This window comes from Lutra lutra, chromosome 17, assembly GCF_902655055.1.
Source record: "Lutra lutra chromosome 17, mLutLut1.2, whole genome shotgun sequence".
In the NCBI taxonomy this organism is placed as follows: Eukaryota; Metazoa; Chordata; class Mammalia; order Carnivora; family Mustelidae; genus Lutra; species Lutra lutra.
The window spans coordinates 51793518-51817938 of record NC_062294.1 but is presented as its reverse complement, the minus strand read 5'-3'; the positions used below and the strand labels follow the sequence as shown (position 1 = coordinate 51817938).

General features: G+C 53.2%; 1 protein-coding gene across 4 annotated transcripts; it reads left to right on the top strand.

The window, feature by feature from the left end:
- Positions 1-1397: 1397 nt before the first annotated feature.
- Positions 1398-24421, top strand: ODAD1 (outer dynein arm docking complex subunit 1). 4 transcript variants are annotated; one of them, XM_047711457.1, is made up of 16 exons: positions 1398-1484; positions 2413-2469; positions 3027-3119; positions 4330-4426; positions 4594-4783; positions 14179-14301; positions 14650-14763; positions 16831-16898; positions 18926-19113; positions 19266-19400; positions 20141-20223; positions 20324-20492; positions 22537-22700; positions 22808-22911; positions 23214-23292; positions 23369-24421. In XM_047711457.1, the coding sequence occupies exons 3-16, from the start codon at positions 3050-3052 to the stop codon at positions 23912-23914; spliced, it is 2130 nt and encodes a 709-aa protein (XP_047567413.1). In that variant the 5' UTR covers positions 1398-1484; positions 2413-2469; positions 3027-3049; the 3' UTR covers positions 23915-24421. The 4 variants fall into 4 exon arrangements, with proteins under 4 accessions (XP_047567413.1, XP_047567411.1, XP_047567412.1 ...); XM_047711455.1 differs by having other exon boundaries at positions 4327-4426; XM_047711456.1 differs by lacking the exon at positions 1398-1484 and adding an exon at positions 2201-2218 and having other exon boundaries at positions 4327-4426.

Below are 24421 nucleotides of genomic sequence, written 5' to 3'. Positions count from 1 at the left end.
TACTATATACTTGGGTCTCTTGGAGGGTGTGGGCACTTGTAAAAAGTGAGGGACAGGGGTGCCTGGGTAGCTCAGTTGTTAGGCGTCTGCCTTCAGCTCAGGTCGTGATCCCAGGGTCCTGGGATTGAGCCCCACATTCCCTGGGAAACCTGCTTCTCCCTCTCCCACTCTCCCTGCCTGTGTTCCCTCTCCTGCTATGTCTCTTTCTGTCAAATAAATAAAATCTTAAAGAAAAAGTGAGGGGCAGGGGATCAGGTGTCTGGGGTCCTGATAGGGAATTGGGAGCTGGAGGACTGAAATCCTAAGTTCTTGCAAGGGAAGGAAACTAGACTATTGGATGTCTGGTTATTTCAATGGGGCCAGAGCTAGGGGGCAGGAGAGTGGTTGGTCCTCTCAGCTCCCTGGATGGGTGAGGGATGGGCAGTTCAGTGACTAGGCAGGTACTCAGGGGACCCAGAAGTTGGGGACCAGTACAGCAGTCTACAGGAGCACATGGGGTGGATTCAAATCCAAGCTGCTGTACTCATTCTCTGTGATTTTGGACAAGTTACTAATAACCTCTCTATGCCTCAGTTTATCTGTAAAATAAGGATAATCATAGTATATCTGTCATAAGGTAGTACTAAGCGTGTGCAGCACATAGTATGTGATTGTTATACTCAGCATTGGGGCCCTGAGTGGATTTAGTACTGGGGGACTCTAGTTCATAGTCTCTAGGATTTGGGGTAGGGGAAAATTCTTGGGTCCACTAGACATCGAGGCTAAAGTTAGGAGTGCAGAATTAGGGTCCCTGGGGACAGAGACTGGGGTTCTGAATTCAGAACCCCAAGGCAGTTAGGAAGTCTGGGTCACTGAGGGAAAAATTAGAGGCTGGGGGGGTCATGTGCTCTTCATGGGAGTGTAGGCAAAGGGGACAAGACCTGGCCCTGTTAGGAATCTGGAAACCAGGGGCTGGGGAGATGGAAATGTGAGTGAGGGAGGTGGAAAGCAGTAGGCTAGGACTCTAAATCAAGTTCCCTGAGTGGAATCAGCCCAGATTTAGGTACCTTGGGAATGTAGGGTCGGGGGCGTGGGAGGAGGTCCCTTAAGCTAGGAACCTGTGGAAGGGGGAAAATCAGGGAGCAGGAGGGCGGTAACTGAATCTCCCCCTCCTGGGCCTCCAGAGCTAATAGCCCAGCTGAGCGCCCGCGGGCTGCTTCCTCCCACAGGAAACCGCAGGCTTCAGGCACACCCAGCCTGCAAGGAGCGGCGCCCACTGCCCGCCAGCTCGGGGGAGGCCCACGTGGGCAGCCGCCTACAGCCCGGGAGGCGTGCCCCGCAGGGCGAGGGGGTGTGGCCACTCGGTTGCGCTACGAAGAGCTCGGGGCCCCGCCCACTTCCGCCTCTCAGTGCGCGGACCCAGCAGGCAAGAGGTTTTTGGCCGCTTCGCAGGAGGCCGTTGGCTGCGCATGCGTAGTGGGTCACTGCAGGGACCTGAGTTGGTGGTGAGCGCTCCTCCCCCTCACAACTCCCGGCGTCGGCACGGTCTTCCTAATGAGAGTCTTCGAAATAATGTGGTCTTAACTTAAGACACATCTCTCGGGCCTCGTCCCGAAGGACCTCGGCCCAGCTCCAAAGCCTTCCAGACTTTTCCCCAACCCTGGCTCCATAGGGTCTTTCAGCTCCTTCCTCTCCCTCCCGAAAACACACAGCCCGCCCCTCACAGAGCCCCCCATCCCGCCCACCGATCCCCGTTAGCTCTTTCCAGACCTTCCAGCATCTCCCCAGCAGGCCCCTCAGGTGTCCTTCTAACCACGCCCCTCGTAGGTCTGTGAAGCTCCGGCGTGGGCAGGTACCCGTGCCCCTCCCCTCTGCAGCACCCCCCATAGTCCCACCCCATAGTCACCTCCCATTCTGGGTCCCAGCCCCGCCCTTTACGGATACTGTTCAGGGGTCCATCTCTAGTCCCCCTCCTTCCGCAGGTACAGTGCTCCTCCCACCCGAGCCCCGCCCCTTACAGGTCTCCCGGCCCTCAGAAGCGCTGAAGCCCCGCCCCTCGTAGCCCGGCCAGCCCCGCCCCTCAGGGCACGCCCTGTCCCTCCCCTCACAGGACCCGCCCTACTCCGCCCCTCGCAAGGCTCACAGCCCCGGCCCCCGCAAGTTCTCCCAGCCCCGCCCCTCGCAGAGCTTTCCGCCCCTTCCAGTTCGTCTGTACCACCCACCCCGCAAGTCTTCTCAGGTCTTCTGGCTGTCCTGGCCCCTCTTCCCCAGCCTCCCTTCCCACGGCTCCTCCTCCCCAGCGGTCCCCCTTCCCCAGCCTCCCCTCCCACGGCTCCTCCTCCCCAGCGGCCCCCTCCCCAGTCTCCCTTCCCACGGCTTCTCCTCGAGGCCTCGGTCCCACCCTCAGGCCTCATTGGCCATCTATCTCCCCAGTAACCAGGCCACAACAGTGAACTCGGAGCACCAAGGACAGGGCAGGCACTCCAGCAGGTAGGGATTGGGCCTCGCTCCCCTCAGCCGGCGGAGGTTTTCCCTGTCCGTGTCTCCTTCCACAAACAGCCAAGCCTCAGAGATAACCGCGAGCCTAGGGGGCCTGTCCCCCGCGCCAGACTTAGAGTTGAAACACAAGTCAAGGGGCGCCTGGGTGGCTCAGTGGGTTAAGCCGCTGCCTTCGGCTCAGGTCATGATCTCCGAGTCTTGGGATCGAGCCCCGCATCGGGCTCTCTACTCAGCGGGGAGCCTGCTTCCTCCTCTCTCTGCCTGCCTCTCTGCCTGCTTGTGATCTCTGTCTGTCAAATAAATAAATAAAATCTTAAAAAAAAAAAAAAGAAACACAAGTCAAAAAATGGGAGAAGTGGGAGGTCGGGAGGGGCGTGGAGAGAGGCCTGAGAGGTGACCCCCTCCAACACATTGGAGGCACCGAGACTCAAAGATCGCAGCTGGTTCTGGGGTCACCTTCCAATTCCTAGTCCCTTGCTCTTGGTCCCCACCTTCCTTCCGGCCCTCTCCTGCTTGCTGTCTGAAGGGGTCCTGTGTCACCCCTGCAGGAGCCCCGCCCGCTTTGGCCAAGATGCCTTTGGGACAAACTTTAGGGAGCACCCGCTCGGAGGATGGAAGTGAGGCCTTCCTGGAAGGAATGGGTAATTCATACAGTCTTGCTTCCCCCCCCCCCCCCCCCCGTTCATTCTTTTCCTCCGTTCCCCAAGTTCCAGGTACTGTACTGCAGCACACTGAGGACAGGGAGAGCTTCTAGCCGTGGGAATAGAGGTGGAGCAGGCAGAAGGGCTAGGCCGAGCTTGGGCAGTGGCGCAGTCTGGGAAGACTTCCTGCAGAAGAAGTTGGAGTGGGGCTTGGAACTCTTCCCAGGAATTCCCAATGGGAGCAGGCAGGGAAGACTTTCAGCAGAGACAACGGCATGTGCTAGAACAGGGTTTCTCAGCCTCCACACTGGCGGCACTTGGGATCCGATCATTCTTAGTCATGGGACTGTCCTGGGGAATTGTGGGATGCTTAGCATCGTCCTTGACCTCTAGCCATTACTTGCCACGAGCACCTTCCCCTGCCCCGTCCCCACATCGTGACAATCAAAAATGTCTCCAGACATTCCCAGCTCTCTGTGTGGGGCAGAATGACGACTGGTTGAGAGCCCCTGGGCGGTGGGCGTGGGAAGCTGCTGGACCAGACTCCAGAGGTGGGTAGGGTCAGATCATATGGGGCCTTGAACACCAGGCTGAGGAATTGGGAAATTGTCCTGGGGGCCCTGGAGCTCCTAGGGAGCCCTGTGAGCAGGGGCGGGGTGGTGTCAGCTCTGGGCGTAGAAAGACCCGTTGGGGCTGTGAAGGGAGGCCTGGAGGTTGGTGCGGAGGCTAAGGCAATGGTCCAGGCAGGACAGGAGAAAGCCTGAGCCTAGGGCACGGGCTGAAAGTGAGGAAGCAGGAGGATGGGCCGGAGGACTGCCAGGTGATGGTGGCTGGAGGGGACGGAGGGAGCTAAAATGCTGTCCCCAATTCTTGGCGCCTATCTTCAACTTTCCCAAGTTCCAGATCCTCTGTGGCAAGTCCCCAAGGACCAAGAAGTCCACCAGGAGCGCCCTCTAGTGGGGAAGGGAATCTGTGCCAAACCTGGGGCCGGAGTGATGGGAAGAATCCTGAAGTCAGCTTGGGGTACTGGAGTGGGAAGGGGGATAGGAGCTGAGGTGCAGTGCCAGAGGGCTGGCCGGGCCTGGGTGTGCACTTCTGCTGCAGTTTGTGGGGACCCTGAGGGAGCCAGAATTTTCTAGGTCCTGGAGAGGAAGGGGCTGGGGCCTCCTGGATGCCTCCTGAGCCCCCTGGCTGGTCCTGCCCTCAGCAGACTGGGAGCTGAGCAGACTACAGCGGCAATGCAAGGTGATGGAGGGGGAGAGGCAGGCCTACAGCAAGGAAGTCCACCAGCGCATCAACAAGCAGCTGTGAGCCCACTGCCTGGTCCAGGAGCTAGGGAGGGGGCTCTACTGGGAGGGGGGTTGGGGCTCCCACTCCTGGCTCCAAGAGGGGGAAGGGCCAGCCCTGCCTCTGGCCTTCAGTGACTCTGAGCTCCGCCCCTTGCTGGCTTGCTCCGCCCTCCCTGCCTGGGCAGTGAGGAGATCCAGCGCCTGGAGGGGTTGCGGGATAAACTTCAGGTGCAGATCAGCGTGGCCCAGAGCCAGGTCAAGCGGCTGCGGGACAGTGAGAGGCTGGAGAACATGGGCCGGCTGCTCAAGTGCGGGGTCCAAGTGCAGGCCGAGGTCAAGGAGCTCCAGGAGCAGACCAGAACCCTGGACAAGCAGGTGGGTTCTGAGACCAGACTCCGGGGATCCCACGTAGGGGCCGGGAAGGAACTGCTTTGAGCCTTAAATTCCTCGCCTGTGGAATGGGCTCATGGAAAGCAGCCACATAGGAGAGTTACATTCAGGCTGTAGTGGGAATCTGGGTGCTTCCTGCTTAGCACGGTCCCCCACATCCCAAACAGGGGGCTGGTGTGGTTAAAGGGGAAAGGTTCACCCCCTGGAGTCAGCAAAGCCTGTGTTAGAATCCCGGCCCTGTCCTGTCAGAGCTGTGTGACCGAGGGCAAGACTTTACCTCTCTGGGCCCTACTTTCTTCATGGGCAAAAGGAGGATGCTGGTATACAGTGGAGTCTACAATAGTTTTCCTGTCCCGCCTGCCTCCAGGTCTTGACCTTGGCAACAATGCGATTTCTGTAGGTCAGTGTCCTTTCAGGTTTTTATGACCATGACCTCCTGAGAGGCATCTCGCACACATGTGGCTATAAACACGCACGTAGATCTCAAAGAGAAGTTTCACCAGGTAATACCGATGTTTCCTAGGTGGGATGCATTCTGCGATTTTCTATTCTAGTCTTGGTTAAAAGAGTCACTTGCCTAGACCAAAGGATTTCTTGCGCACGTTGGGCCACAAACAAGACTTTGAAGGTTACTTACATTGGTGGTCTGTATCATTTCCTATTTTTGTTGTAACAAATTACTACACACTTGGTGGCTTAAAATATAATACAAACTAGGGGCTCCTGGGGGCCGCAGTCAGTTAAGTGCCTGACTCTTGATTATAGCTCAGGTCGTGATCTCAGGGTCTTGAGATCGAGGAGAGTGAGCTGTGGGTCGGGGTCTGCGCTCGGCACGGAGTCTGCTTGAGATCCTTTCCCTCTCCCTCTCCTAACCCCCCAGTCATGCATGTGCTCTCTCTCTCTCTCAGATAAATAAATAAAATCTTACAAATCAGTTATCTTACAGCGGCGGAGGACAGGAGTCCAAAATGGGCTTCCCTTGACCAAAGTCCGGTGTGAGCAGGGCTGTACCCCTTCTGAAGTCTTAGGAGGAGAATGTGTTTTCTGACTTCTCCGGCTTCTAGAAGTTTCCTGCATGGCTTGGTTTGCGGCTCCTTGCCTTGTCTGTGAGGCCGGCCGCGGGCAGCTGTCCTTCTCATGTGCGTGGCTCCCACCTCTTCCTTCTCTGATTTGGACTCTCCTGCCCCCTCCTTTCACTCGTGAGGACCTTTGTGATTACCCCAGGCCCACCCAGGTAATTCAGGTAAATCATCTCAAAAATCCTTAACTTTACCACATTTGCAAGGTCCTTTCTGCCATTTGGGTCTGTCTATTCACAAGTTTCCGGGCTTAAGATATGTAGACGTGTTGGCTGGGTAGGGGGGCCTCATTCTGTCTACAACATAGTTTTTTTTTTTTTTTAAGATTTATTTATTTATTTAGAGTGAGTGAGTGGGGGAAGCAGAGGGAGAAGGAGAGAGACTCCCTGCTGAGTGGGGAGCCTGATGTGGGGCTCGATCTCACGACCCTGAGGTCCCGACCTGAACTGAAACCAAGAGTCAGTTACTTAACCAACTGTGCACCCAGGCGCCCCTACCACGGAGTTTTCTTCCATTTGACTTTCAATCAGTTTGTTTGCTCTGCTCTCACGAGCGCCCCGAGCTTCCTTTTGGAAGCTGAATTCTGATTCACACATGCCAAACTAATGGCTGTTTCGTGGAGGTGCAGTGGCTGTGCGGGGGTTGGCTGCTGGGGTTGGTTTTCCTCAGTCTTTTACGGAAACTCATCAGAGTCAGAATTTTATACCCAGGGGCACCTGGGTGGCTCTGTAGGTTAAGCATCTGCCTTCAGCTCAGGTCATGATCTCAGGGTCCTGGGATCGAGTCCCAGGTCAGCCTCCCTGCTCAGCGGGGAGTCTGCTTCTCCCTCTGACCCTCCCCCTGTTTGTGTTCTCTCTTGCTCTCAAATAAATAAATAAAATCTTTAAGAAAATAGAAAAACAGGTACCCAATGGAAATATTATCTCTGAATGAGAGAGAACAGACATTTTCTGGCAAAAAAAAAAAATTAGACAACATAGATTTTCACAAACTTTATGTGTTAATGGACCAATGTTTAAAATTTCCAATCTACTACTGACTACTGCTTTTAGAAGGCTTGTGCCATTTCTGATGCTTGCTTCAATGCTTGCTCTCATTTTCTGAGCCCATCACATCAGAGACTGATGATGGACAGTCCTTGGACTTGCACCCGTTTATAGCACTGGTCTATGTAGAAATAAAAATGTATTTAATAACATTTAGCATTCCTCATACTAAAAACTCTTAGGAAACCAGGAATAAGGGGTGCCTGGGTGGCTCAGTGAATTGAGGGTCTGCCTTCAGCTTGGGTCATGATCCAGAGTCCTGAGATGGAACCCCGCATGGGGCTCCCAGCTCTGAGGAGAGCCTGCTTCTCCCTCTCCCTCTGCCTGCCTCTCCCCCTGTTTGTGCTTGCTTGTGCTCTCTGTCAAATAAATAAATAAATAAAATCTTAAAAAAAAAAAAAAGGAAGCCAGAAATAAAAGGACATTTCCTGAATTTGGTGAAGGGCGACTATAAAACATCTACAGAAAATATCGTATTTGATAACAAAACATGACAAAGATTATCTTTGAGATCAGTAACAATATAAGGATGTCAGCTAGCACCACTTGTATGTAACATTGTGCTGGAGGTCCTATCTGGTGCAGTATGGCCAGGTAAAGGGAAAAAACAATGTAAGCATTGGAGAGGAAGAAATGAAATTGTCATTGTTTGTAGATGATGTATTTGTGTACATGGGAGATCCAGAAGAATCTAACACCAACTTATTGTAATTAATAAGGTCTTTTAACAGGGTGGCCGGGTACAGAACTAATATGCAAAGTTAATATTGCTCTGTATTAGCAATAACTGTTACAAAATAAAAGAAGAAAAATATGCATTTATAATAACCAGAAGAAGTACCTGTGAAGAAATGTAACAAAAGTGTGCAAGACCTCTATGGAGTAAATTGTAATATTTTATTGAGGGCTGGTAAAGAGGAACTTAATAAGTGTAGAGACCTACACAAGGACTTGAAGAGTTAGTGTTATAAAAAGTCAGATCTCCAAATTGATGTATAGATTCAATGTAATCCCAACCAAAGTACTGAAAGTTGTTTTTTTTTTTTAAGGATTTTGTTTATTTATTTGACAGAGAGAGACCACAAGCAGGCAGAGAGGCAGGCTGTTGGGGGGAGGAAGCAAGCACCCCGCTGAGCAGAGAGCCCGGTGTGGGGCTCGATTCCAGGACCTTGAGATCATGACCTGAGCCACAGGTAGAGGCTTTAACCCACTGAGCCACCCAGGTGCCCCTGAAATTTTTTTGTTTTTTTTTTTTGTTTTTTTTTTTTTAAATGGATGGAACTGACAAGCAGATTCTAAGGTTTATATGGAAGTGCAATGGACAAGATGACTTAGACTGACTTAAAAGAAGAACAGTGTGAAAGGATTTGCTGTATCATTGATCAAGATTTATTATAAAATTCTTACAATTGATGCAGGGTTAATCAAATGGATCAATGGGACAGAAGAGAGTCCTGAAAGAGGCCAACGTACATGTGGACACTTGACATATGACTTCAAGAAATGGCAAAAGAGGATAAGGGTGCTGCGAAAATTAGATATTCATACTGTAAGATGAAACCAGACCCTTACCTCACCTCGTACCCCCAGATTAATTCCAGATGGATCGGAGATCTGAGTGTGCAGAGGTGGGGAAGGATTTCTTAAATAAGTTATAAAAATCTCTACTTCTAAAGGAACAGATTGTTGCTTCGTACGACTTCAAGGTTAATAACTTCTGTTAAAAGAAACATAGTGTGCAAAGTCATGGAATGGAAAGTTACTTGCAACATGTACAGCTGACAAAGGACTAGTAGCAAGAACATACAAGGAACTCCTACAAATTATTGAGGAGTCAGCTCAATTGTATTTATTTTGCTTATTTTTTTAAAAGATCTTATTTATTTATTAGAAGGAGAGCAAGAACGAGTCGGGGAGGGGCAGAGGGAGAAGCAGATTCCCTGCGAAGCAGTGAGCCTGATGCGGGACTCGACCCCAGACCCTGGGATCATGACCTGAGCTGAAGACAAACGCTTAACTGACTGAGCCATCCACATGCCTGAGTCAGCCGAGTTTTTAAAAATAGAGGATTTGAGCTGACACATCACAAAATAAGAAGTTCATTTGTCCAATAAATGTAGGAATTACTCACCACTCAATAGTAATCAGAGAGGGGCAAATGAAAATCACAGTGAGATTCCATTAAACACTCACCAAATTTGCAAAAATGAGTGTCCCAAAATACCAAGTGTTGGGGAGAGAAGCAGCAAGTGGGAACACCTAACGAACTGTTGTCAGGGGTATATAAATTGTCACATGTATTTTGAAAAGATCCCCCCATTATCAGTTACATTTACTGATAGACCTACACTGTGATTCGGGGTCGCCCCCACTCAGCATGGTCACCAGAAGTGGTTTTGGGTTCCACCTGACATTCATGCTCACAGGATGCTCTGGGCTACAGAACGGTGTACCAGGTTCACTTTGTAGGATGATGGAGGGCAGGAAACAGCAGCATCCTGGCATGACAGCATCAAACACACCTTCCTTGGACATCTAGGCACTGCTGCCATGAGGATAGGGTCTAAGTCGAACCCCCACGAGGAGCGTACTCAAGAAATACCCTGCAGGGGCGTCTGGGTGGCTCAGTCAGTTGAGCATCTGCATGTTGGTCTCAGCTCTTGATTTCAGGGTCATGAGTTCAAGCCCCTCGTTGGGCATGGAGCTTACTTTAAAAAAGAGTAACCCGAAGAGAAACCAGGTTTCTGTTTAGTGCTGGTCATATTGGCCCTTGAGATCTAGGAGCCCAGTCCAATGTAGTTGACCAATCAGGGGTCATTTTTATAATAAACACTGTTGCCCGGGAACAGAGCTGGCATTCCATATTTACCTTAACCCAGTATGTTTCCATGGAAACCGTTTCGGAAGAAAGTAAGCCAAAGTCACCTTCTAAGAGAAAACAGGTTTAGATCTGTTGTTAACGCTCCTTCCTGCCCCGCAAGTACACTTCTGAGCATGTGCCCCAGAACCAGGATTCACGTAAAGGAATGTTGAAAGAAGCATTACTCAGTCTAGCCACTCCAAACCAGAAGTAACCCAAATGTCCGACAGGATTTGAATGAATAAATAAATTGTGGGGTATTTGTATCATGAAATAGTATACAGTAATGAAAAATGAATGAATCACACACAGCCACGAGGAAGGAAGCAAGGCATAAAACATACAGGAAGCATAATCTCATTGACATAAAATATAAAATCAGGCCAAACTAAACTTTTGCTTAGGGGTGCATATATGGGTGATAAAACTATAAAGTAAAAAAAAAAAAAAAAAAAGAATTTCACTGGAGGAAATATGGTAGACTGAATAATGGTCCCCACCCCCACACAAGATGTCCACACTATAATCTCAGGAACCCGTGAGTATGTTACTTTACATGGCAAAAGAGACTCTGCAGATGTGATTAAGGATTTTGAGATGGGGGGGGTTACCCTGGATGGTCCAGGTGGACCCCATGTCATCGCAAGGATCCTTAGGGGCGAGGTAGGAATGTCAGAATCAGAGAAGATGGAGAGGGTAGATGTGAGGAAGAGAAGCCAAGGTTGGAGTGGCCACAAGCTAAGGAATGCGTAAATCAAGGAATCCAGCTTCTAGAAATTGCCTGGAGCTTCCAGAAGGAAGGCAGTGAGTGTGCCACCACCGCCCACCCCGCCCCAAGCTCCTTCCTGGGGACCACACTCAGCGTGTCAGCCTCCAGCTGCTAGTTTTTGCACAGTCTCTGAGCATCTGTGTTTTATCTCAGTTTATTTTCTGCATCTGTCAGCAAGGGTTGTCCTAAGGTATCAGAAAAGCCTAAGAGAGGTTATTTTGGGGACCAGGGGAACGCTATACATTTTTTCCATATAAACTAATGGTATATTCCTTCTTCACTTTCTGCCAGTTTGGCTTATGAAGGGTCTCATAGGAATGTTGTAGTTTCAGAGAATGGGGAAACCTGTATTCTCCTCTTGGCTGTAGTGAACATATCCCAAGGTGACCTCCCAGCCCCACCGTGTACTACCCACCCCTTCAGTGGGGGTAGAACCTGTGACTTGCTTCTGGCCAACAAAATACAGTACACTGGGGAGGGGAGTGCAGGGAGGGGACATCACTCCCTTCATTAGGTGTGCTCTATTAGACTGGCCCTGTGTAGACCAAAGACAGGTACTCTCTGGCCGGCCTTGAATGTGCAAGAGGCCATCCCACGGAGAGAGCCACCTGGCAGGGGACCACACAGTGAGTCCCAGATGAGACCGCAGCCCTGAAGGTCTGGGAGACTCTGCGGAGAGGATCCAGCTGAACTGTGTGGGACCCCTGACCCATGGAAACTTCGAGATCATAGATGGGTGTTGTTTTCAGCCACCAAGCTTGGAATAATTTGTTTTGCAGAAAGAGGAAAATGAATACAGTGGTTACTTCCAAGCTACCAACAGTTTAACTCATGTAATTCCTAAAAATGGAACAATCAGCTAGCTTCCAAGAGCTGTCCTGGGGTCCAGTCTTGTTCTGCTAACAGATCTACTTTAAATAAACCAGTGTTTTCGTCCTAACAACCTAGAGACCATTTGAAAAAAAGAGAATACATAAGTAGAAAAAAACACACAAAAAAACCCTGTATTTCATTCTCCAAAGCCACAATTACTTTCCTGTGGGATGTTTGTGCCTCTGGGTCTTGGAGTCAGATCGGACTGACCACTCTTACTCCGTGCTGATTTCTGGGCAGTACTCTCTTTTCTTTCTTTCTTCTTTTTGTAACTGAAAATTTTACTGGGATAATTGCAGTTTCACATGCAACTGGAAAAAGTAATACAGAGAGATTCCTTGTACTCTTGGGCACTTTCTCCCACCGGTCACATTTTTGGGTATTTGGTTTTTTATCACAGCAACAGCTAAAAAATGCTTGTTCACAAAGATGTGATTCATCGAAAGGGACATAGCGCTGCCTTGTGTTGAACCTGTGAACTGCCTTGAGCCGTAGCTCATGTGGCGTCTGACCATGTTGGTGTGTCTCCCTCCAGACTTAAACATCCTTGTGGTGCAGCCTTTGAGTTGGCAGTGATGCTTTGGGGTGGCGGGGGGCATGTGTTAGTTTTCTAGGGGATGCCGTTACTAAGTACCACAAACTCTGGGTGTCTGAAATGACAGGAATATATTGTCCCACTGTCTGGAGGCTGGAATTGTTGGCCGGGTGGCATTCTCCCTGTGTGCATGTCTGTCCAAATCTCCCCTTTGCATAAGGACACTGGTCATATTGGACCAGGGTCCCCGCTAAGGACATCATCTTAACTGGATTATCTCTGCAAAGACCCACTCTTTTGGGGTACTGGGGATTTGCACTTAAACAGAAGAATCTGCAGTGGTGGGAGTGTGGGCTGTGGACAGGACATAAACCAACTCCTAAAAGCACACAAATTGGGAAACCCAGTTTGTTTTTTTTTTTTAAGTTGGGTCTACACCCAGCGTAGAGCCTGATATGGAGCTTGAACTCAATGACCTTGAGATCAGGACTTGAGCTGAGATCAAGAGTCGGACATGTAACCAACTGAGCCACCCACGTGGAAGACACAGTCTTCAGCAGTTCATGTATTCATTCGATCTGCATGTTTTATTGAGCACCTACTTTGTAGGTTTTTGTTGAAAACAAAAGTCTGCTCTCGTGGAGCTTCCAGTTTAACTGGAGAGATGCCTGGCCCCAGATATGTAATGATGAACACAGAAATGAGGACGGCTTCGGAAAGGTTTCACCCATAACCAGACCCAGGCATTCTAATGGCGTTGGAGCTCATTCTCACCATCTCTCAGTCTCTTGTCTCCACTTTGTCTACTGGCCTCCTCCTCCCAGGATCCCTCATGTGCTGGGGAATATGATCGTGGAAGTCTCAGAGCCCCATGCATCTAGCTCATTTCCCCCAATATACTGGGAAGGGATTGAGGCTGGCTTAACTTGGGTCAGGCAACCTGTCCCTCTCTAGGGCGAGCACCGTGATTGTCGGGACCTAGGTCATGTGGCTGGCCAGGTGCCTTGTTGTGACTGGAAGCCAGAACCACATGGAAGGTTGGGCATCATTAGCAGAAGGGTATGTCCTACCCTTCTACAGATAGCCATAATCTTATCACTCCTGCATGCTTCTATCCTGATGACACAGAAGCTACATTGTTGGTTTCTGAGGATAATCAGACTGTTTGGTATGAATATGGTTGTGTTTGATCAAAACTGCACAATATCATGCTGATGTTACTTGATATGCACTGTGCTTCTCTAATCTGATTTGAAGAGCTGCTGTTGAAAAGTATAATTTGGCTAGGCTTATATTTTTATTTTAAATTGTGGCATAGTGTTCACTTGTACATGATGGCATGTGTATAAATATGAATGTGTAACCACACCAAAGCCTGCATGAAGTATTAATTGCATTGTACATTTTCTGCATGACTTTGAAAACCTTAACAATACATGCTTCTCTTTCACGTTTCTTGTCACCTGATACGAGTTTGTTACTTTGATACCTGGAAGCATATTAAAATAGTTGCATGCTATAATTACCAAGAAGGCATTTCCAAGTCATGTTTACTTTGTTGCTCCCAAAAAAAGAATGCTCATTTTCTCCCTTCCACCTTTTTTGCTCCCCTTCCCTCCCTCTCTTCCTCCTTAACTCTTCACTCCTTTCTTCCCCTGGAATGTGTACTTCCTGTTGCACATGTACAGTGTTAAGGAAACTATGTAAAAAAGATGTCATTTTCTTTTGCCATTTAACTGTGTCTCCTGTCTTGCCATTTTATTTTTGAGGAAATAGTCATAACTCCATTAACACTTTCTGTAGCAAATATTAACTACTGCCCATATTTATAAAATTGTTCAGACTTAAAACCTTGGTGATACTCAAAATTAGTGTAATTCTTTAAAAACCCGATCAGATTTACATGTTACTTATACAGTGACTAGGAGCATTTGTATTAGTTGTTTCTTCATTTTCTTCATCTGATACATGTAAGAACTCAAGTACTATCTTTCCTTCAAGATGACTTTTTTACTTGGAATCAGTTAATACATTAGATTTGCTAGTTCTTTTTTTTATATAGAGTTAAAGAGAAATAAATCAAATCATACTCAAAAAAAAAAAATGCCTGGCGCCACAAGGGTGGGAGGGGACAGCTACACTCAGCCCCTCACCCTCTCTTGGCGCCTCAGTCTCTCCACATTCAGCCAACAAGTAGGTATCCTCCTCTTTCCTCCAGATCCAGGAGTGGGAGACCCGGATCTTTGCCCTAGGTAAGGAAGTCAGGGCCCCGGGGGTCATCCTGGATCAGAAAGTCAAGATCCAGCAAAGGATCAAGATTCTAGAAGACCAGTTGGACAGGGTGAGAGTCAGCCTCTTGGCTCTTTCCAGACCCGATCCTCTGGGCGTTGGGGGGGAAACTGAGCAGGGGCGAGTTCCATGGAATTCAAGTTCCAGGAATGATGGACCAGATTCCAGGAGGGAGGTGGGCCTGAAACACGGGGCTCCCAGAGAAGGATCAGGAGACCCGGTCCTGGGTGGATGGAGGGTTCCCAAGGAAAGGAGAGTGGTGCCGAGTTCCTTAGGGTGGCTGGGCAGAGCTTTCAGCATCTCCAAAGTGGGAACAGACTCTGCCTCTGACACTTGTCAGAGCGTGGAAGAGGGAGGCAGACCAGGCCTCAGACTTCTGTACACCCCCACCCCCCACCAGGTCACGTGTCGCTTTGACAACCAGCTGGTGCGGAACGCGGCCCTGCGGGAGGAGCTGGACCTCCTGCGCATTGAGCGGAACCGCTATCTGAACGTGGACCGCAAGCTGCAGAAGGTCAGTGGCCCTAAAACCTGGGACCCCTCGGCCCAGCAGGGGGAGAGGAGAGGTTGCAAGGGTCACCTTGCCAACTCCAGCACAGTGGCCTCAAGTGCGGAATTGGTCGGAGTCCTAGGTTTGATGTGGTCCAGGGGGAATGGAGACCTCGACAAGGTTCCGGGACGCCTCTAACAAAAAAAGCAGCCTCCTTCAGACTTGCAGAAGCCAGAGATGTCATTTTGAATATCATTGGCCAGGGCAATCAATGAGCAAGCAAGACCGTTTACATTCTGTGGGTATCTCCGTAGCCGTTAGTGTCCCTTCCCTTTTTCTTCCACCTTCGCTTCCCTGGAAGGATAGTACAGAGAACTCCAGCCTTCACCAAGACTGATAATTTGCCATATTCTCTCTCTCTCTCTAATTGTTATTTTTACCGAAAAGGATTTGTTATCATGATTGCTGAACTATGGAGAGCACACTACAGACACTATGCCCCTAAGAACTTCAGCGTGTTTTGGTCCTAAGAATAAGACCATTTTCCTGCAGAAACACAGGGCACTTATCCAAGTCAGGAACTCCAATGTTATTACAATTCTACGTAGTCCTTGTTTAAAGTTCTCCAATGGTCCCGATGACATCCCTTACAGCTAATTTGATTTTCCTGCTCCAGGCTCCCAGCCAGGGTCCCACACTGCATTTGGCTGTCCAAGGCTCTGTTCTGGAACCATCCCTCAGCCCCGCTTTGTGGACTTTGACATTTTGGAAGCCCGTTGTGTTGTACAAAGTCCCTCGACATGGGTCTGTCCGATCTTTCTTCACGATGAGATTCGTGTGGTGCGTTTTGGGGGGAATAGCACAGAGGTGATGTTGTGTCCTGGGGGCTCATTAAGTAGGAGGCACGAGATGGCCATTTATCCCTCAGTGATCGAGGTCCACATTGATCCCTGGGTCAGCCGTGGTTCTCCAGTGAGTTTTCCCTTGGTGAGGAGTAAGTGGAGATTCTCGGAGACCATGAAGATATCTTGCTCCCCGACACATTTCCACTCCATTGCTGGGGCCTCAGATAATGATTCTTCCCTGATGATTATCACTATCATGATGGTTGCCGAATGGGGGTCTTTGTGTGTTACCGGTAAGCATCTGTGGGTTCTTCCTTTACTGCATGAGGGTCATCATGCGTGGTGATGTTCAACTCGTCCCAGATCAGGGAGACAAGTCAGTGGGAGCTAGTAGGGCCCTTCAAGCTGGCTTCTATGTGCTTTTGATGTGCCCCTGGTTGTTGTTGTTTTTCTTTTTTTAAGATTTATTTATTTATTTGAGAGAGAGCAAGCACAAGCAGGGGGAGTGGCAGGCAGAGGGAGAGGGAGAAGCAGGCTCCCTCCTGAGCAAGGAGCCCCACGGAGGACTCAATCCCAGGACCTTGGGATCATGACCTGAGGGGAAGGCAGATGCATAACGAATGAGCCCCCCAGGTGTCCCTGAATACGTGAGACTTTAAGAGGATTTCCCAAGACAAAACTATTCCAAAAGATATTCCAGAGAAACACCATTTCCTCCTTTCCATCTCTTCCACTTCGATCTGTGTGTGTGTGTGTGCTCGTGTGTTCATATATGTGCATACGTGAACGACTGTGCGTGTACACATTTTATTTGCATATATGTATATTGGATATCTATCTATACACACATACACACATCACATGTGTGTTCAAATATATATATGATTTCCTCCCTTCTTTCTCCCGAAAAGAACATTTTTTACCCATAATACTGCAAAGACATTTCTTTGGAACTAGAAATCAGGTTCGTGTGGTCACCACTGCGAAATTCAAGCACATTTCTGAAGTGGACCACAAAGTTAGGTGGTGCTTTTAGGGTTCCACCGGGAGAAGCCCTCCGAGCCGGCATCCCAGCTCATCACTTTCCCTGCCCGTGTACTTGGCACCTCTTAGGATCCCCGCCCCCACCTGTCGACTGTTAATGGGGAAGGTCCACACACCTGGATGGCAGGAGAGCTGTGGGGCTGAAGGGAGAGCCCTACAGGGAGGAGGCTGTAGGAAGGACATTGGTTTTGTTCTCTTGCAGGAAATCGAGCTTCTGCGACACATGGTCAGCTCCCTAATGGTCTCATCTGCGGCTGCCTACACCGTCAGGTAGGGCACCCCCCCACCCCACCCCCTGCGCCCCCAAGGCCTCCAGGGAGCTCATGCACTACGAACCTTGCCCTAAGGCTTTGGCGGGAGGGGTCAGAACTCCAGGAACAGACTGCCACAACCTGTTATTTTTTATAAGATGCCCCTTTCCCCCCTCCACTGACATCCCAGGTCCTCGGGCAACACTTGTTGGCTGTGTGGACCCACTTCTTTGGGCCTCTTCCTTCCCTTCCCTTCCCTCCCCGCCCTCCCTCCCTTCCTATCTTTCTTTCTTTCTCTTTCACTCCCTCCCTCCCTTCCTTTCCTTCCTTCCTTTTTTGCTAAGATGCACATTACAAAATTCACCATGTTAAAATGTACAGCTCAGTGGCCTCTACGACACTCGCTTCTATCTGGGTCCAAAATGCTCTCATCACCCCAAAAGGAAACTGGTACCCAATAGGCAGTCACTCTGTCTTCCCCAGTTCCCTGGAAACCACTGGTTTCCTTCCTTTGTCTACCGACTTCCTGGTTCCAGGCATCCCGAGGCAGCGGGACCGTACAGCATATAACTTGGTGTCCAGTCTCCTTCACTGAACGTAACGCTTTCAGAGTTCACCCATGTTGTAGCCCGGATCAGTCCTTCCTTCCTTCCTTCTTGTGGCTGATGCTGCAGTTTCTTGTCTTTGGTTCACCATGACCCTGTCAGAGCCCCAACTCCATCTGGTGGCTTCTGCTCATGCTGGGCTTTGGCTTCATCTGAACTTGACCTTCAGAACATGACCTTCTCTGGCTTCTCTCCTCGTGTCCTTCTAGCAGCAGCTCCCTGCTCTTCCATTCTTAGCCCTTCCCAACTCGGCTTCGGAGAGAGAGAATCTGAGTGGGCTGGCTCCTCTCTTCTGACAGGTGCCACCCATGGTGGGCTGTCTGTGTGGTGAGAGCCTCGACCACTGCTCCTCCAGCCGATGGGGGGGTGGGTGCTGGGTACCAGGACAGGGTGGTCTCAACCAGAAGGCAGGGCTAGGCAGCATCTCCAGCACCTCCTTGTCGGACCAGAGTAGGTCACATCCCCTCTCTGAGCCTGTTTCCTCCACTGTGACATGACCGTAATGACGGCACGGCCTGGTTCTCAGGAAGTCGGGGCCCCTCTTCCCTGCCCCTTGGTTTGGCATGGAGCCCAGGGCACAGAAAGAACTGTGAGTCCTAATCCCTGAAGGACGGCCACCAGCACCTGGAGGGGTCACTGGAGCCAAGGCTGGTGGGCGCCAGGGGAGGCGTCCCACTGAGGAGGAGGAGGACGGGCTGATGTGTGCAGGTCTTAAAAAGGAATTTGACCAGAACAAGAAGGTGGAGCTCTGGGTGGAGGCAAGGGTGTGAGGGTGGGAACTAGAATGGTCCATGGGCAGGGACATGAGGACACTGGCCAGCTGCGCTCCCAACAAAATGACCCTCTGACTGTGACCCTGTGTCCTGGGAAGTAGGTTTGGGACTCTCAGGATTTATAGGGAGCAGCCCTGTGTTCAAAAGCTTAAAGGCCACATTTTCCCACGGGCAGGTCAGAAGGGGCTCAGTGACTGAAGCTTCTAGAGTCCCCATACCCAACCGCGCTGGTGATGTCATCCACCTGCCCAACATGAGGCCCCGAATGGTCCAGGCCCCTTATATTTCCAACCACATGACCCCCAAACTCCAGCACCATTACTTTCTCCCCTGGGTCCACCCCCGCTCCCAGCCAAGTATGACCTCTGACTGTGCCCTCCTCGCTGTCCCGCCTCCTGTTCCTGGGCCCACCGTTGGCCACCAGTGTCCCATCAGTCCCTTCCACGGCCCAGCACACCCCCCAGACCCCCATTCCACCTCTCCGCCCCTCCCCCGCCTGCAACCTGACACCCCTCTGGGAACCCAGAAAGTTTTCTGCCTTTTGTGACCTCGGGGAAACTGCAACCTGATTCTGCCGGCGCCCTGGGACTGATCCCAGGCTGACCCGGATCCCCCCGTCTCCCCGACCCCGGGGCTCACTCACCCCCACCTCCCACCCCCACCGGCAGAGAGGAGGCCAAGAGCAAGATGGACCTGCTGCGGGAGAGGGCGGAGAAGGAGGTGGCCCAGAAAGACGCGGAGGTGCAGACCCTGCAGCGGCAGATCGCGCACCTGGAGCAGCTGCACCGCTTCCTCAAGCTCAAGAACAGCGATCGGCTGCCGGACCCCGCGGTCGTGGAGAAGCGCGAGAAGCGCGGTGAGGCCCTGGCCGCCCGCCCCAAGGGCTCGGGATCTCCCCCGGGCGGAGCGGGCGGGGCGCGCGCGGCCTTAGCTCAGCAACCCCCCAGACCCCGCTGCGCGCCCCTGGCCGCCGCGGATGCGGGTCTCAGCACCCCTCCCTCCCTCCAGCCCGGGAGGTGGCCGATGGCCTCCGGAAGACCTCCCAGGAGAAGCTGGTGATGCGCTGCGAGGACGCCATGAACAAACTGTCCCAGCTGACGGGGGAGAGCGACCCGGACCTGCTGGTGGAGAAGTACCTGGAGAGTGAGTTCGGGCCGTGCGGCGGGGCGGAGGGAGGGGGCCCCGGTGCGGGACCCCTGCCCCCCTCCCCCCGCCCCCACCGATCAGGCGCAGGCTGAGCTCCGTCACGGTCACCGAGGGCCTCCGCTTGGGCCCTGGGGACTCCGGCACCTGCGCTGGAGACTCGGGGCGTCAGGCGCGCCCTCCTCGCCCCTCTCCGCTGGCCCTGCCTCTGCCCCTCTAGCCCTCTCCCCAGTCTCTCTCTCCCTCCCCGTCTCGGGCCTTCTGAGCCCTTCCTTCTGTGTGCGTCTCCCCCTGGTCTGCATCTCTCGGTCCCCTCCGTGTGTCTTTAGGTCCGTTTGTTTCTGGGTGCGTCTGTCTCCCCCATACCCCCCTCCCCATTCCGGGCCTCCGGGTCTCTCTCCACATCTTCCCTCAGCCTCTGTGTTTCTCCCTCCAGGCGCTTGTTGCTGTCCTCTCCCGGGTCCTGGGCTCTCTCCCTACCTCTGCTGTTTTCTCTCCCTCTCCGTCTCTTCCTCCGTGTCTCTGCGCCTCTCAGCGTTTCTGGGTCTCTCTTGATTTTGCCGTCGTCGCTTTCTCTTACTCTGACTTGCTCCGGTTTCCTCTGTGTCCCCTCTGGTTTCCTGGGCCTCTACCTCCCCGTCTCCGTCTCTCTTTGTCTCTGCGTGCTGGTGTCTATGCCGTCTTTCTCAACATCTCTCTCCCCCTGTCCTGTGCGTCCCTCCGGACCCGCGTCTCTCCAGTGGAGGAGCGCAACTTCGCCGAGTTCACCTTCATCAACGAGCAGAACTCACGGCTGGAGCATCTGCAGGAGGAGATCAACGAGGTGAGTGAAGGCCCCCTCCACCCTCCGCTCCTCCTCCCCCATCTCCTCCGCGCCTCTGGGAGCGGCCCCCCTGGCAATGGGCACCTGCCCCGCCCGGCAGATGCAGAAGGCCTTGGCGAGCACGCGCGCCAGCGAGGATCTCGTGCGGGCACAGCAAGAGCAGGAGAGGAAGGACTTGGAGCAGCGCGCGGACGAGGTGCACGCGGAGGCCCTGGGCGTGGAGGCCAACTTCCAGGATGTGCGGGGGCGGCTGGAGAAGCTTAAGGCAGGTGAGCGCCTGGCCCAGCTTTTTCCTGTGGGAGGATGCGATGAGCCCCCCCCCCCCCCCCCCCGGAGGGCCCAGCCCGTGGCCGGCCTCGGGGAGGTGTTCCACAGCGTCTCTGTGCTGGCTTGTCTGTCCATCCCAGATCCTTCCTGCCGTCCATCCTGCCGTCCTCCCAGAGTCCGGCTGCCCTGGGTTTGCAGCCAGCTCCATCATTTGGGAAGCTTGGTGTGTGGTTTCCCCGGCTGAACCCCCCCCCCTCCCCCGCAACAGGATGGCAGATGACAACTTGGGGGGTTGTCCTGAGAAGTGCGTGGGTTCACCACTGGGAAGCTGAGAAGGTGGCCGGGTTGCCAGCCTGTGGTCACAGTAGGGGCTCTCATACCGGAAGAGCCTCTTTTTCTCTGTCCTGACCATGACTGTAAGGGCTGCAGGGAGCCTGGTGCATAGTGAGAAGGGCCCTGAGGGCAGGACTGGGAAGGACACCAGCAGGGCAGCTGGGTACTCACAACCATCCCAGGGCCTAGGACAGCAGCGTGGGAGCCTCAGGGCTGCCAGGATTGGCCGGGCCTGGGACAGAGTGAAAAGGTAGGGCCCTTTGTTAAACAAGAGAGCAGAGCCCCAAGCCCAAGGTGGGGCCCTCATGAATGTGGGCGCCCTGAGCCATCGCATCACCTGCTGCAGGGTGAAGTGGGCTCTGCCGGGGTGGCTGTGGGCTTCCTGGAAGCAGTGATGCTTGAGGCTGATTCTTTTTTTTTTTTTTAAGATTATTTATTTATTTATTTATTTGACAGAGAGAGAGAGAGAGAGAGAGAGATCATAAGTAGGCAGAGAGGCAGGCAGAGAGAGAGGGGGAAGTAGGATCCCTGCTGAGCAGAGAGCCCAAAGCAGGACTTGATCCCAGGACCTTGGGATCATGACCTGAGGCGAAGGCAGAGGCTTAACCCACTGAGCCACCCAGACACCCAAGGCTGATTCTGAAGGATGAGGATTTCACTGAAAATTGGGGGTCGGGGGTGGTCCCAGCAGGTGGGGCCAAGGCCTGGAGATACGTGTAGGAGTGTAGGCTCTTTGTGTGGAGAAGGGGTGCAAGGGTGGGAGTGGGAGGGGGAGGGTGGCAGATTTTGAAGAGGTGCTGGGCTGGGGCACTGGGGAGCCATGGGAGGGCTGTGAGCAGGAGAGGCCATGGACAGGGGTGTTGGAAGAGGAGGAAAATGGAGAGGAGGGATGGGACGCAGCAGTATCAGACAGATTGGCAGTGACTGAGGGGGTTGCACAGGGTCTGGCCTGGAAGGGGTACTTGGGAGAAGAAGTGGGTTTGGGGATGCCCCTGAGCCCAGCGTGACCATTGTTGGGGGATGTTCAGGGAGGGACCCCAGGGGGAAGCTACATAGGAGTTGGGAGCTTAGGGGGAGGCAGCTCGGGGGGCAAGTGGTGGGGACGCGGTGCCGTGGGCTGCAGATCTGTGTCAAGGTCACGGGTGCTTTCTAATGTCATTAACAATAGCCAGTTTGCCTGAAAGAGTAACTAGATACAAGTGGGCCATGCTCTGGCCAACTGTGAGAGCCAGGGGTGGGTCATGACAGTGGCCAGTGGGCCAGCCAAGGGTCACGGCTAATCAGCCAGGTGCAAGTGGGGGCCAGTATTGAAAAAAACAAAGAAGGCAGCCTTGGTGGTGCGTGGCTGGCCTCCGACCTCTCCTGTAGAGCACCCACGGAGTGCCTCTCTGGGGTTGCTGGGTGGGATGGAAGTCGGGTGTTTCTGATGGAGCTGTGTGAAGGAGGCCTTGAGACTAACTGAACAAAGTGAGATAAAAAAACAAAAAGAAGAAGAAGGCAGCCTAGAGAGCTGGTAGTGCTTTTATCAGCTTTTCTGCTGACCTCCCTCGATTTCTGCCTTCTGTGGTTCTGAGCCCCGTGGCCAGGCCCCGGCCACGCTCTCCTGCTGCCTGGCTGGCTGATGGGTAGCAGAGACTGGAGGACAAGAGAGGATGGGACCCCCCAGGGGCCAGCAAGTCTGTGACAGCCTGTCCCCTCCCCCCACAACCTCAGACCTCCAGCAGCTCTTCACCAGGGCCAAGTGTGACAACACCATCATCGAAGACCTCCTGGGGGTCAAGACCCACATGCGAGACCGGGACATTGGCCTCTTCCTGGGCCTCATCGAGAAGCGGCTGGTCGAGCTCCTGTCCGTGCAGGCCTACCTAGATTTTCAGGTGGAGAGGCAGGAGGTCCCGGGGGATGGGGGGCGGGGACAGGAAGCCCAAATCTTGGAAGCTGGGGGCTTGGGGATGAGCTGACCACGGGTTTATCCGACTTCTAGAACTACAGCTCCCCCAGCTTGGTTAGCACCGCTCTCCTGGTTCTGGGCCAGAGCCCTGAGGACCTCCCGAAGAGGATGGCCGCACCCCAGCTCCCTGACAACCAGTGAGGCATGGGGCAGGAAGGAGGGCAGCGGAATTCGGTTCCATGGGGGCCGAGGGGACAAAGAATGAGGTGGAAGTTTTGGGGAGGTGGCTCTTGGGTACCAGAGGGTGAGTGTCGGTGCTCTGGAGGCACCCGAAGGAGTCGGGGCTCCAGAGGACTGAGCTGGCCCCAGGTAGACCAGAAAGGCCAAAGGCCGCTGTGCCGGCCAGAGCACGGCTAACGGTCTCCATCCATAGCAATGAGGAGCTCTCGGCCTTTTGTGGCTACGAGTGTCCTCCCTTCCCGCCTTCCCCCCACTTTAGGGAGGACACCCCAGGCTTTGAGGCCAAAGAGGACGCCCCAATGAGCAAGGAAGAGCTGCGGAACCAAGTGACAAAGCTGGTGAGGATGGGGGCTTGCCGGGCTCGGGGCCGGACCTCAGCCCCCTTCCGGGGACGCTGACTCGCCTCCCCCGCAGCTGGAGGCGCGGGAGCTGGCGCGGGAGCAGCAGCTGAAGGAGCTGGCGGACGCTGTACGAAAGGTCGAGAGCGCGCCCAGCGTACCCAGCCTCTCTGGCACCCAGCGGGTCTCCTCTGGCTCACCCGTGGGGATCGCCAAGAGCCCCAGCATCATGCCCAGCTCCATCCTGAGCCAGAGGACTAGTGGCATCCTGGCGTCCAGTGGGGGCCGTGCCACCGGCTCCAATGTCGGCCGGGTCACCTTTGGTGACCCCAGCTCCAGTGTAGGCCACGTGACCTTTGCTTCCACCAGCGCCATGGGGGTTCCGCTCTCTAGCCGGGGCTCGACGGGGGGCCATGTGACCTTCAGGACCTCCAGCTCTAGTAACTACCTGGGGTCCACCGGGTACGGGGTGTCCAGCGGTGTCCATGAGAGCCACGTGGGCACGGAGAGCAGAAGCATGGGGTCGGAATTGAGTGGAGCCCTCGGGTCCAGCAGAGGCCAAGTCTCCAGCCCCCGCCACACTTCCAGCACCCGCTGGGGCTCCACCACCAGCAAAGATTAGGGCGCCCCCCACCCCCGGCCCCGGGGCTCGACCTCCCTGCCTCCAGATTTCCCCATGACTCTCCATGTCTCTCTTGCCCCGCGGCTGTCTGCACCTGCCCAACACTGTGTCCCCGTCTGTGTCTCTCCACGCCTCACCACGTGAGACCTCAGCTCTGTCTCCTGGCCCCTTTCGGTTCCCAACTCGCCTTTCCCTTTCTGTCTTCCAATTTCCTGTTCTCCCAGATTCCCGTTAAGAGTATCTCTGTCCTGGGTTCGCCTCTCCCCAGCTCTGCTCTAGCCTCCCCAGCTGTCCTCCCCTGCACCCCACCTCCTGTTTCTGCTCCCACACCTCTAATCCCTGCTCCTGCGTCTGTCTTCCAGGCTCTCCTTGTACCTCTTGTCCCTGTCTCTGTAGCTCCTCCTTCCTCACCCTCCCTGGGAGCCCCCGGTACTGAGCATCCGGGCAAGAACTGGAGGGTCAGAGTGAGCTGTGACCGTAGGAAATAAAGGTCAGAGCCTGACTTTG

Excerpts from the sequence above, each read along its gene's own strand:
- ODAD1 (XM_047711455.1), top strand. The coding sequence starts at position 3,050 with ATGCCTTTGGGACAAACTTTAGGGAGCACCCGCTCGGAGGATGGAAGT. Across the intron at positions 4,784-14,178 it reads CCAGAACCCTGGACAAGCAG|ATCCAGGAGTGGGAGACCCG; the intron begins GTGGGTTCTGAG and ends TCTTTCCTCCAG. Across the intron at positions 23,293-23,368 it reads GGAACCAAGTGACAAAGCTG|CTGGAGGCGCGGGAGCTGGC; the intron begins GTGAGGATGGGG and ends CCTCCCCCGCAG.